The 14,043-nt window shown below is 36.5% G+C and overlaps 1 protein-coding gene across 1 annotated transcript in view; it reads right to left on the bottom strand.

Annotated features, from left to right (window-relative positions):
- The window catches only part of LOC123524555 (kynurenine/alpha-aminoadipate aminotransferase, mitochondrial-like), a 54,540-nt gene that overhangs the window by 19,180 nt on the left and 21,317 nt on the right, over positions 1 to 14,043 (bottom strand). The window contains exons 6-9 of the mRNA XM_045302836.2: positions 8,082 to 8,342; positions 6,431 to 6,513; positions 5,127 to 5,223; positions 3,989 to 4,115 (exon numbers count right to left, since the gene is read on the bottom strand). Coding sequence (XP_045158771.2) covers positions 3,989 to 4,115; positions 5,127 to 5,223; positions 6,431 to 6,513; positions 8,082 to 8,342 — 568 coding nt within the window. The remainder of the gene's footprint in view (positions 1 to 3,988; positions 4,116 to 5,126; positions 5,224 to 6,430; positions 6,514 to 8,081; positions 8,343 to 14,043) is intronic.

The following is a 14,043-nucleotide window of genomic DNA, read 5'->3' as shown; positions in this document are numbered from 1 at the left end:
GACATTTCTCAGTTTTAATATATTCTGTTAAGACATTTATTTAAGGAACAAAACAACCCATTATACAGAGTTAGACCCCTTATAAAAATGTACAATTTTTTACTTTTTATGAAATTTTGTAATTATCTCCCTTTAATACAAGTGTTTAAAAGCGCTAAAAGTTTTAGAACTATTAGCGTGTAGCTTCAGAATATATTTATTTTCAATCTATCTTGGTTGCACAACCAAGACAGACAAGGACTTTAATAAACTTGAATTTCTAATGAGTTTTGGCAAAATATATTTTGTCAATACAAATCTTTGACAACTGAGGAAAAGTGTGTGTTTAAAATTTATACTTCTGCTAAAATAACACTTTCTGCAACCAGGACAGGAAAATCAAAGTTTAAAAATACTTCAAGTGAAAATCTGACGTATTATTATAATTTAGACCTTCCTGCATGTAATAACAACTTAACAGAAATAAGTGTAAATGATCAATTGGTTAACTTTTGAACAAAATCCGAATCGAATACAGTTTTTCAATTTAAATGGAAACGATCCCCTTTTTTCTTCTTCTCTTATTTATCCCCTTCCTTTTTCATCAATCAGCATCACATCTTCCTTTTTTAAAAAAAAACAACTTTCCTTTTACATACATATGGAATATTATAATTGAATCGATACATATTTATTAAATAAGATTGAAAAACTGAAACTTGTATTTATTCATTGTATTGTTTCATTTTATTGCATTGCTTATATACACTGGATTATAGTATTATGTGTATGTTATTGTTTCATGTATGTAAAGGAATAAACGGGGTTACCCATATGGGGCGTCAAAAAAAAAAAAAAAAAAAAAAGGTTTTGAACAAAATTCATTTAGTTAACCGAAATCTGATTAACCACCTTTAAAAGACAAAGGCCACAGCATGCAATCCCTACTACTTGAGAAAGTTTAAAGATCAGATATTTCTGGAGAAGAAGTCATTTGAAGAAAACAGTAATTTCCATCTGACAAGTCCCAACTCCCACATGCTAAACTGGAAAATGAATTATAACTGAAACATACATTAATATGAACATGGAAGAAAATGGTTGCTTTTCTTGAAAATTTACTTGACAAATTTCACTAGTCAGTCACTTGAATACTAGTATCTGTTAACAAATTAACTTTTAAGTATCTATGGTTTGGCAGTCACTTGGATGGAAAAACCTAACCACAAGGATACAGGATTGAAACTCCATTGTTTGAAGCCTAAGTGCAACAAGGAAACCAAAGTGAAGCCACATGTGAAAATCAACAATGAAAAAAACCCTGAAAACAATAGGCCAACAACAGGCTAATAACAATCACATAATTTTTGTTCAACAGCCATTGAAATGCTTCTGCCAAACTACTTTAAAAAATGGCCTTCAGATTTACATAAAGAACATTTTCAATATTCCATATAACTATTCAGGAAAAATTAGCATAGTTTTTGACCCCACATTATTCAGTTTCGAATTTGACCTAAAGATTATCAAGACCAACATGCTGACCAAGTTTCATAAAGATCGAGTCACAACTGCGACCTCTAGTGTTCACAAGCTTTTCCTTTGATTTGACCAGGTGACCTAGTTTTTGACCCTATATGACCCAGTTTCAAACTTGACCTAGAAATCATCAATACAAATATTCTGACAAAGTTTTATAAATATTGGGTCACAAATGTGGCCTATAGTGTTCGAAAGCTTTTCCTTTGATCTGGCCTACTGACCTAGTTTTTGACTCCACATGACCCAGTTTCATAACTGATCTTGAGATCATCAAGGCAAACATTCTGACCAAGTGTCATAAATATTGGGTCACAACTGTGGCCTCTAGAGTGTTCACAAGCTTTTCCTTTGATCTGGCATACTGACCTAGTTCTTTTCCCCACATGACCCAGTTTCAAATCTGACCTAGAGCTCATTAAGACAAACATTCTGACCAAGTTTCATAGAGATTGAGTCACAACTGTGGTCTCTTGAGTGTTCACAAGCTTTTCCTTTGATCTAGCCTACTGACCTAGTTTTTGACCCAACATGACCCAGTTTCAAACCTGACCTAGAAATCATCAAAATAAACATTCTTGCAAAGTTTCATAAAGACTGAGTCATAACTGTGGCCTCTAGAGTGTTCACAAGATTTTCCTTTGATTTGACTGGGTGACCTAGTTTTTGACCCACATGACCCAGCTTTGAACTTGACCTATAAATTATCAAGACAAACATTCTGACTAATTCTCATGAGTTTCAAACTTAAATTGTGGTCTCTAGTGTGTTGACAAGATTTTCCTCTAATCTGGCCTAGTGACCTAGTTTTTGATTCCACACGACCCAGTTTCAAACTTTACCTAGAAATCAGCAAGACAAACATTCTGACCAAGTTTCATAAAGATTGAATCACAACTATGGCCTCAAAAGTATTCACAAGCTTTTCTTTTGATTTGACCAGGTGACCTAGTTTTTGACCCCACATGACCAAGATTTGAACTTGACCTAGAAATCATCAAGACAAGCATTCTGTCCAAGTATCATAAATATCTGGTCACAATTGCAGCCTCTAGAGTGTTCACAAGCTTTGCCTTTGATATGGAGTACTGACCTAGTTTCTGAACCCACATGACCCAGTTTCAAACTTGACCTAGAGATCATTAAAACTAACATTCTGACCAAGTTTCATCAAGATTTGGTCACAAATGTGGCCTCCAGTGTTCACAAGGCAAATGGGATGCTGAAGGATGCCGGACAATAACTGGTCATAATAGCTCACCTTGAGCACTTTGTGCTCTAGTGAGCTAAAAAAAATTAAAGCCTGTCTTTTTTTTAAATTGCAGAAATTTGAAACACCAAAGAAACTAATGGGCAAAGATACTGCAGATGACAGTTGTGTTTCAGTAAAGTATAGCTTATTCTTGCATGCCGGGCAGAATTTTCCCATGTTTATGCCGGTGCTAGAAAAACTATTCTTACACCCCAGGGTGTAAAGATGACTTGGGGGCTGCAATTTATGAATGTGCAAATTCATGCGATTCTATAATAAAAGACTACTAAAAAAAGCTTTCATTTTCTTCATTTCTACTTAAGAAATAATAAATATGTTCCTATATTTTATCAGTTAATAAAATATGGGCAGGAGTTTGGATGCGTAATAATTAAATCACGAGTGCGTAGCACGAGTGATTTAATTATTCACATCCAAACGACTGCCCATGTTTTATTCATTGATAAAATTATTGGAACATATTTATTATTTCGATTCTAACGCAAATAATTCGCATTTTACAGTACTACATTTTAGGCGTAATACGTCATTCGGGTCATATGCTGTTACAATTTACCCCCTATGGTTAGAAAGTGTTGCATAGCCAATGGAACGTATAGATATTTGTTTCTTTTTTATCAGAATTTTGAGAAGTATTCATAAATTAGTAATCTAACAGCTCGCAAACTAATTATGAACAGAATCATCAAATTAGGCGTGTTGACCCTGTGTCATACATTTATGACGTCACCGCTGAATCATAATTGAGCTAATTGAATTCGCTCGTAGAGATCAGAACGTGTTTTACTGACCTACACATAAGTCAGTATGACTTTTTATTATATTTATGTTTTTGAAATGCTGTTTTCAACCGTTTGGCCCTGAAATAATTCGTATGTAATGGAACTGAAGTAGAATCTCTTATGTTACAATCATAGGGGGGTGAAATGTAACAGCCAACCATATTTTATCGTAGATTCATGTATAGGCGATTTCACTATATGTTTATATAGCAATTGTTGCGCATCGTGTTAGAATATTAATTAAAGAATACGGCATGCAAGAAAAAGAATCTTTCACTAAATTAATGTTGCAGATGGAAATATCTGGTTCTCGGGTATCTGTTTTGCGGTAACTCTGCAGAGCCTTGTTACCACCTAAACAGTTTCTACAAGAGTCAGATATCTCCATCTGCACCGTCAACCAGTGAAACCGCACCTGTTAGATGTTTCTCAGCAGCTTTCAAACAGATATTTTTCTTCTGTCTATAAAACTCTGTGACAATTTCAACATGTTGATCAAAACCTTCATATCCCCACTCATTCAATATTTGCAGTAACACCATCTGAAAAACAGCACGTTTTAATCTAAATGATCAAATTCAGCATGCATAGATAGCTGTCACTTGTTTTCTTAAAATTATTTATTTCTAACTTTAAGGAAGCTTATCTGAAGATTACACACTTGCCCTGAACAAGAGCTGTCTTAGGACAAAAATGCTCAATTATTCAACAGCCTTATAAATGACATCTATATAAGTGGAAAAAGGGGCACAATTTTGTAAAAATGCAATACAGAGTTATGGAACTTGTACAATGCATGCCAGTTAATAACATGTGAACAAGTGTGTGAAGTTTCAATTCATTCCCGTAAGTGGGTACTGAGCTACCAGCTTACATACAAATTAAACCAAAAATTGCTATGTCAAAAAAGGGGCATAATTTTGTAAAAATGCAATACAGAGTTATGGAACTTGTACAATGCATGCCAGTTAATAACATGTGAACAAGTGTGTGAAGTTTCAATTCATTCACGTAAGTGGGTACTGAGCTACCAGCTTACATACAAATTAAACCAAAAATTGCTATGTCAAAAAAGGGGCATAATTTTGTAAAAATGCAAAGCAGAGTTATGGAACCTGTACAATGCATGTCAGATAACGACAGTGAACAAATGTATGAGGTTTCCATTTATTCCCATCAGTGGGTACTGAGCTACCAGCTTACATATATGGCACCATGCATGTGCCATGAAATAGTTCTTCCCTATTTCATCTACATGCTTACATAAAAGTCATACTAGAATAGAAATGATTAATATATCAAGCCAAAACCAATCAGTTAAATACATCCTGTGTATAATTCACTTGAGCTACACCCTCAATACATTATTCTGCAGGCGTATAACCTCTTCGGATTAGCTCGATATATTAAACAAGGTTCTGCTAAATATTATTTCTTAATTAAAATTTCAGGGAAATCAACACACCAAGAGGAAATGTTCACCTATATGTCCTAATACTTCAGAAACAGGAAGTTTAATTCTCATGAAGTATGAAGGAATAATGGTGACTCACCTGAGACAGACAGCTCGCATGCATGACAGAAGCCTGCATGTGTAATGCTATTCTGTCTAGAATAGGATTAGGTCCTGTCACTGAACCAACTCTCATCCTGAAAAACATGTGTGTGTAACAAGTAATACCGATTAGAAAGACAGGTCTGGAAATACTTTTGTACATGTGTTCTGTTTGTTTGTTTGTTTTAAGTTTAACACCATTTTTTCAACAGAGTTTTAGTTATGTAATGGTGGGCAGTTAACCTAACCAGTGTTCCTGGATTCTGTACCAGTACAAACCAGATCTCCACAAGTAACTACCAACTTCCCCACACGAATCAGAGGTGGGGGACAAATGATTTCAAACACAATCTCTTTTTAATAAAGTCATCAAATCGTCATGGAGAACATAACGCCTGCCCGAGGATCGAACTCATGATCCGCAATCCGTAGATCCGCGCTCTCCCTATTGAGCTAAGTGGGCGGGTTTGTACAGGTGTACAACACTTGTTATGTAAATGTACATAAATACTATGACGTTACATGTCTGAGCTCAGAGTAAGTATGCATCAACATTTAAAGTCCGATATATGGACTTAACAGGATCAAAAAATTCAATTTGCAATAACTTTTTTCATAAAAGTTTAGTATAACTGAAACTTTGTGGCTATTAAACACATGCTCCTGCAATGTTTACAGTAATACGAGTATGCACATTTTTAACAATGACAAACCAAAAAGAACAGTTTGCATTTTTAAAAGTGAAAGCCTTTAATTTCAAATCTAGAATGATGTTGATTACGGGCACGTGTTCCATTTGTACCTAGATAAGAAAGATGAACAGTTACCCAAATAACTTCTACTAATCAAACAAGAGTCCTTTAGGAATATACCTGCTTTAGAGAATGGAAGATTTTTGTACAATTTAGTGACCCTGACCTAAAAGAATATAAATGTCTGTTTCAAAGATTACAAAGTCATGCTGCTAACAAGGGCAGTTAACCTAACCAGTGTCCCTGGATTCTGAACCAGTACAAACCTGTTCTCTGCAAATAATTGCCAACTTTCCTTCATGAATCGTAGATGGAGTGAATTCGGACATAACTGTCTTTTATCAAATAGTCACAGAGTACATACGCCCGGCCCATTCAAACTCACCATCTGCAATCTGTATTCTCCCTATTGAGCTAAGCAGGTGGGCTTAATGGTTTTGTTAAAACAAACATGCAAATATATGTAAATCTACTATTTTAAAACCAACCTTTACTATCTTTTAGAAGTAAATACCAGAAGTTTTTACATGTATCAAATCAAGATACTTACCCTGATGAAATAAGTTTTGAGAACGAGTCAAATCTTAAAACTCTACCGTCTACATCTAGCGACATAAAACTTGGAACATATGGCTGAAATAGTAAAACAAGGTAGCTTAGAAAACAATCCTGTCAACTGTTGTCATGTACAATGGAAACACACTGAGGAAAATGGACAGGAAACAGTGTTGGAAAAACAACAGTATATTTGAGCCGTGCCGTGAAAAAATCAACATAGTGGGTTTGCGACCAGCATGGATCCAGACCAGCCTGCGCATCCGCGCAGTCTGGTCAGGATCCATGCTGTTCGCTAACAGTTTCTCTAATTGCAGTAGGCTTTAAAAGCGAACAGCATGGATCCTGACCAGACTGCGCGGATGCGCAGGCTGGTCTGGATCCATGCTGGTCGCAAACCCACTATGTTGGTTTTCTCACGGCACGGCTCATTTAATTAGTTATTATCTGGAGTATCTATGGCTGAGTGGTTAATGCTGCTGACTTCTAACCACTTGCCTCTCGCTGTGTTTGAAACCTTGCTTCATGTGTAGTATTCTTTCATGTGAGGAAGACATCAAGCTTGTTAATGGAAGGTTTGTGGTGCTACCCAGGTGCTGGTATGCGCCCAAATTAATGTACATGAGGTCTACCTCCACCACCAAAAGGTGGAAACTCACCACACAGCCTAAAATTATGTTGGTTTGACAATTAACCCAACAAAAGTTAGTTTTTTTTAACTCAAGAAAAAAGAAAATAATTTTTTAATAATTCATCAGACCATATTCTTGATATATGGTTCATTAGACCATATTCTTGATATAATGGTTTTAGCTGACGAAGGTCTAAAACAGTTCCCTCTTCAAAGTAAGCAAGTTTACACCATGACATATCACAAGCCAGTATTGATTCAATCTTCATTTGTTTCTTATTCAAAAACATCAGATATAATTGAGCCATGCTATGAGAAAACCAACATAGTGGCTTTGCGACCAACATGGATCCAGACCAGCCTGCGCATCCACACAGTCTGGTCAGGATCCATGCTGTTCGCTAAAGGTTTTTCTAATTCCAATAGGCTTTGAAAGCGAACAGTATGGATCCTGACCAGACTGCGCGGATACGCAGGCTGGTCTGGATCCATGCTGGCCACAAAAGCACTATGTTGATTTTCTCATTGCGTGGCTCATATATTGTATATTAACTGGTCTAAGAGATAGCTTAAAAGTTGTCTGTGTTCCTTAAACTTAATAGACTACTTTAGAAATTTGCAAAACCTGTCAATATGCATACTGTGAAATCATTGATATTTGTGGGAGGACTAATTTTCCTGGATTTTGTGGTTAAGTAAATCCACTAAATTTAATCTCAATGAACAAATAAAATTCTAATCCATTTTATGTTCAAAAGTTGAAATTCATGAATTCATATCCTCACGAAATTGTGGTTTTGACCAAAATGACGAAATTTCATGCCCACGAAATTGAATGATTTTACAGTATGCTAGTTTGTTGCCTATGCAGCATACACTAGTTGGTTCCCCTAATATAAATAACATATTTTGTAGTAGATCTTTCTAAAGTAAAACTAGGATGTATTTACTTTATTAATCTCTTCTGTCTCTATAAAAGGCGACATTAAATGTAAAAATCATAAAGATAATATACCTCATTAAATTGTAAGTAAAAATAAGGATCATCTTCCAAAATAAGGAGATTGTACTTTTGAGCAATACTGTATATCTTTCTTTTCCTTTCTTCTGTCAATCCGTGCCCTGTAGGGTTCCCTCCATTTGGAATTAAATATAATAGTTTAGGAATATCGCAGTCTGATACAGCCCATTGTGACATCACTCTTTCAAGGTCACTAGGGTCAAGTCCATTCTTGTCTGAGTTCACAGGTATTAACTCACAATCCATGGGCTTTAGCTGGAATTTACAAAAATATAATACGTATCTAAAATGAGTCCCAATAACGTTGTTTGAATTCACACTGTCACACACACTGCCATATGGTGAGTTCCTATCTTTAGAAGTGGAGGAGGGGCCTCAATGGCCAAGCAGTTACGGTTGCTATCTTTGAAATACTTGTCCCTCACTGATGTGAGTTTGAAACTTCTCTTTTGGATGTAGAATTCTTCATGAGAGAAAGCTATCTAGCTGGCTTACAGAAGGTCGGTGGTTCTACCCAGGTGCCCATCTATAACGAAATAATGCCTGAAGAGGCACTTGGGGGCTTCCTCAATCACCAAAAAGCTTGAAAAATCCCACATAACCTAAAACTGTGTTGGTGTAACTCTCAACCAACAAAATAAAGAAACAAATATCAATAGTGGACTGAGACCCAAATGTGCCTGTAGACATTGTTTCCGGCACAGGCAGATTCTGGGAAGGATTACCAACCAGCTGAAAACATAACGAATGACTCTCACATAACAGATTTTAACTCAATCGAGTCAACAAAGGTGAAGACAAGTGACTAAAACTGTGTTGGTGTACAGTAACTCTAAACCTAACAAAATAAAGAAAAACAAGCAAATTCGATGAATTGGTATCCCCCGCTGAAAGGGTTTGTGGTGAGGAATGGCAAAAAGATATATCCAGCAAAAAGTGAAAGGATGTTAATAAGAAGCAAATAATGTCACTAGTCAAAATCAATTTTAACAGAAAACAAATGTTTAATTAAAGAGTACATAATAAATGTATGATACTTTGATCCTGACTAAAGAATTTATTTTGAATAGGATATGCTTACTGTAATAAGCTTAGCTTTTAAAATTAAATGCAGTTAACTGAAATGTGAGCTTGAAGTTTAACTGGAACGAAATATTGTCTTTGAGTGCTTTGGCACCAGGTGTTGCTGTTTAACATGTACATTTGAACTTAAAAGAATAGATGTCCTTAAGAGAACACAGGTAAGATATCTTGAACATGACTGAGGGCAAGGTTTGTGCAGTCACAACTTAACATGTTGAAGGTTTGAACATTGTAAATAAAAATAAAAAAGGAATGGAAATAGATATATGTATATATAAAGATATATGTATGTAATTTTTTTCTTTAGAGGGTGGGGGAGCGGGGAAACGGGAGAGGAAACAAACTTTCACATGTTGATTATAAATATTGATGGAAAATTAAAAATGAAAAAAAAACAAGAGCCGTCTCCGTAGGATGACACATGCCCCCGAAGGCACTTTGAATGAATAGTTATGGCCGATGTTAAGAGTTTAGGACCTTTGACCTACGGAGCTGGGTCTTGCGCGCGACACATCGTCTTACTGTGTCACACATTCATGCATAGTTATTTTAAAATCCATGCATGAATGACAAAGATATGGACCGGACATGCCCATCAATGCACTCTCATGAAAAATGATCTTTAACGTCTAAGTGTGACCTTGACCTTTGAGCTACGGACCTGGGTCTTGCGCACTGCACGTCGTCTTACAGTGGTACACATTCATGCCAAGTTATTTGAAAATCCATCCATCGATGACAAAGATATGGACCGGACACGCCCATCAATGCACTATCCTTTAACGTCTAAGTGTGACCTTGACCTTTGAGCTACGGACCTGGGTCTTGCGCACTGCACGTCGTCTTACTGTGGTACACATTCATGCCAAGTTATTTGAAAATCCATCCATCGATGACAAAGATATGGACCAGACAGGCCCATCAATGCACTATCCTTTAATGTCTAAGTGTGACCTTGACCTTTGAGCTACGGACCTGGGTCTTGCGCACTGCACGTCGTCTTACTGTGGTACACATTCATGCCAAGTTATTTGAAAATCCATCCATCGATGACAAAGATATGGACCGGACACGAAAATTGCGGACGGACCGACAGACTGACAGACCGACAGACCGACAGACCGACGGACAGACAGACGGTTCAAAAACTATATGCCTCCCTTCGGGAGCATAAAAAAGGGTAAAAGGGTGATGGTGAAGGGGGGGGGGGGGGGGGGGGGGGGCAGAGGATGCATGATCAGTGGTGGGCATGACTGGGTGGAGGAGTGAGGTGGGGGAATGGTAAAACTTGCATGTTAATAAATAATCATGGAAGGTTTGAAAAAAATCTAAAATAAGAAATGGAAAAAAAAAAATAATTTTTTGTTGGGGGGAGGGGGGGTTGAGGGGGAGGGTGTGTGACCAAGGCAAGTGGGTGACCAGGTGTGGAAATTTAATGAAATTCTGCCAAATGGTAAGTTTGTTATGTACAAATATGTGGATTTTTAGACAATTAAAGGGCAATAACTCTGAAGTTACAAAAGAAATTCGTACAAAATTGTGTGTGCACAACCACATTATAGAGCTCTAAATTCTGTTAAAGTTTCATAGTTCAAGGTCAAATATATCAAAAGTTATGATGCAGAAATTGCCATATCTATAGTACCCTATATAGTTAATACTAGAAACTTCTAAGGGCCATAGCTCTGGTGTTACTTGGGCAATCTGTCTGAAACTTGATGGGCCCCATAACCTCATAGTGATGAACATGTATATGAAGTTTGTTTGAAAAAAATCTAAAATAAGGATTTTTTTTTAATTTATTTTTTTTTGGGGGGGGGGGGGTGTCGGGGGGGGGAGGGGTGTGATCAAGGTAAGGGGGTGACCAGGTGTGAGTACACAACTTCACATGTTTACAATAAATGTTCATGGAAAAGAATGAAAGAAATTTAATGAAATTCTACCAAATGGTAAGTTTGTTATGTACAAATATGTGGATTTTTATACAATTAAAGGGCAATAACTCTTAATTTACAAATAAATCTGAACGAAATTGTGTGTACACAACCACATTATGGTGATCTAAATTCTGTTTAAGTTTCATAGTTCTAGGTCAAATATATCAAAAGTTATGATGCAGAAATTGCCATATTTATAGTACCCTATTAAGTTAACACTAGAAACTTCTAAGGGCCATAACACTGGTGTTACTTGGGCAATCTGACTGAAACGGGCCGCAAGAACTCATAGTGGTGAACATGTATATGAAGTTTTAAAAAAATATTCCCAACCATTTCATAGATATGGCTTCGGACGGACGGAAAGACGGACGGACAACGCCAAAACTATATCCCTCCGACTTTCGTCGGGGGATAAAAATATCAATAGTGGACTAAACTCACCAAATACTGCCCTAAATGTACAGTGTTTTAGTTATGTCTGTCCTCATATGAAAGCATAATGCATACTAGTAAACAATGTGTCTATTTCTTATAGGTAAAAGCCACTTAATCTACGGTACAGATTATCACTTGAACCAATACAAGAGGGTCATGATGACCCTGAATCACTCACCTGAGAAATATGAGCCACATGTTTAAAATGGCAAACTGATGCTAAAATATTAGAAAGTAGGTCAGTAGGTCACATTCATGGTCACTGAAAGTCAGTTTTAAGATCAGTGTGCAAAACTGTACGTGTCATCCAAATTTCAAGGCGGTATCTTAAAAAACAAGAAAGTAGGTCAAGGTCACAGTCAAGTGACTACTAATTGCACTTAGACTAATCTTTGAACTTTCAGACAAAAAGATTTTTTCCCTATATAAGTCAATTTTAAATTTGGGACCCCCACGGCAGGGCCTCTTTTCACCCCAGGGGAAAAATTTGAACAATTTTGGTAGAGGACCACAAAGCAATGTAACATACCAAATATCAAAAGCCTAAGCCTTGCAGTTTCAGGCAAGAAGATTTTTAAAGTTTTTTCCTATATGAGTAAAACTTGAGACCCCCGGGGGCAGGGCCTCTTTTTACCCCAGGGTTATAATTTGAACAATTTTGGTAGAGGACCACAAGGCAATATAGTGGACGCAACTTGACCCCGATGGTTGACCTTTGTATTATAATACATAATTAGATACAACCTATTATTGAAAAGGAGTGACGTAAAACGCTTCAGCTCTTTGCATTCATAAATTTAAAATTGACGGCTACTCAAAGTACCCCATATTTCTACAATGAAATAATCGATATGAATAATCAGCCTAAGGTCAACCATTGCAGTCAAGTTGCGACTACTATACTACATAACAAATATCAAAGGCCTCTAAGGTCCTGTGGTTTTAGACAAGAAGATTTTTAAAGTTTTTTCCTATACAAGTCTATGTAAAACTTTAGATCCCCGGGGTGGGGCCTCTTTTCACCTCAGGGGAACAATTTGAACAATCATCATAGAGGCCCATCAGATGATGTCACACGCAAAATATCAAGGCTCTATGCCCTGCAGTTTTGGACAAAAAGATTTTTAAAGGTTTTCCTTTTGGTTGCCATGGCAACCAGATTTCTGCATGGAATTCAATTCTTTGAATAATTTTGAAAGGGGGCCACCCAAGGATCATTCCTGTAAAGTTTGGTGTAATTCTGCCCAGTGGTTTTCAAGAAGAAGATTTTTTAGGAAATGTTGACGGTCAGACGACTGACGTCGCACGAGGGACATTGAGTGGTCACAAAAGCTCACCATGAGCCTTTGGCTCAGGTGAGCTAAAAAGACTGATAAATGGCTACACAAAAGGGTCACTGACCCTAAAGAGCTCACCTGTGTAAAAGGCTTTAAGTGTGTTTCTATAAAGTAATAATGGTACAAGTACAGAGTTTAAATAGGTTTTTATAAATACCAGGCTCTAGCTATTATCGATATAGATGATATTCAAAGTTTCCTTTATATTAGCCTACATTATATACATGTCACACGCATGGGCCTGGCCATTTTTTTAACCTACAATAATTTGAACAAATAAGATAGACAGTCAAAACCTGATATCACATGCAAATATCAAAAAAACATTTCGTGAAAAATTATTCTAAAATAGGGACTGCTAGTTCTGACAGAACCTTTTTAAAGTTTCCATTTATTTATTTGGGTTTTACGGCGCACCAACACAGTATAGGTTATACAGCGCCAAACAGGACTACAAATTTTGGTTCCACATCTCATTTACCTCGAAATAAAAACATGAGGTATGGAATCAAAAATTTGCATACCTGCTGGAATCACAGAGTTACTGCAAAACCAAGTGTTAAGACCCTATTAGTCACCTCTTACGATTATCCAATTAATACATGCTGGAAAGAAGAGACAACCCCCACCCCACATTGGCAGCCATGTTTTATTACAAATCAAACTAATATGAACAAACTTTGTAGAAGGTCACACAAGGACCTTTTGTGTGAAACTGTTTAAAAATTGGGCCAGCAGTTTCATACAGTATTAGATTTTTAAAATTTCTAGATCTACTATATATAAAGGGAAAAGTTTTTTTGTTTTTGTTTGGTTTAACATTGCATCAACACAATTATAGGTCATATCGCAACTTTTTAGCTTTGATGTTGAAGGAAAACCAGTTTACAATTTAAGAGGAATACATGCAAGAAGCTAAAGTCTAAGTTTTGTGAAGATCAATCAAAAAGTTTAGATTTTTTTAAACAAAAGTGTTCACCATCTGATGTCTAAAGAAAGTATCCACCTATACTAACAGTTTACCCTGAGCCTTTGAGTAATTAATGATGTGTGATTATAGTATCTGCAGTCAGTCTAAAACAAGTAAATTCTTTGAACTGGTACCTCTTAAGTGGTGACCTTGACCTTGAGTTGGCACAATAATGTAACATTGGTGTTGTA

Source organism: Mercenaria mercenaria, chromosome 3, assembly GCF_021730395.1.
Source record: "Mercenaria mercenaria strain notata chromosome 3, MADL_Memer_1, whole genome shotgun sequence".
Taxonomy (NCBI): Eukaryota; Metazoa; Mollusca; class Bivalvia; order Venerida; family Veneridae; genus Mercenaria; species Mercenaria mercenaria.
This window is presented reverse-complemented; position numbering and strand designations above follow the sequence as displayed.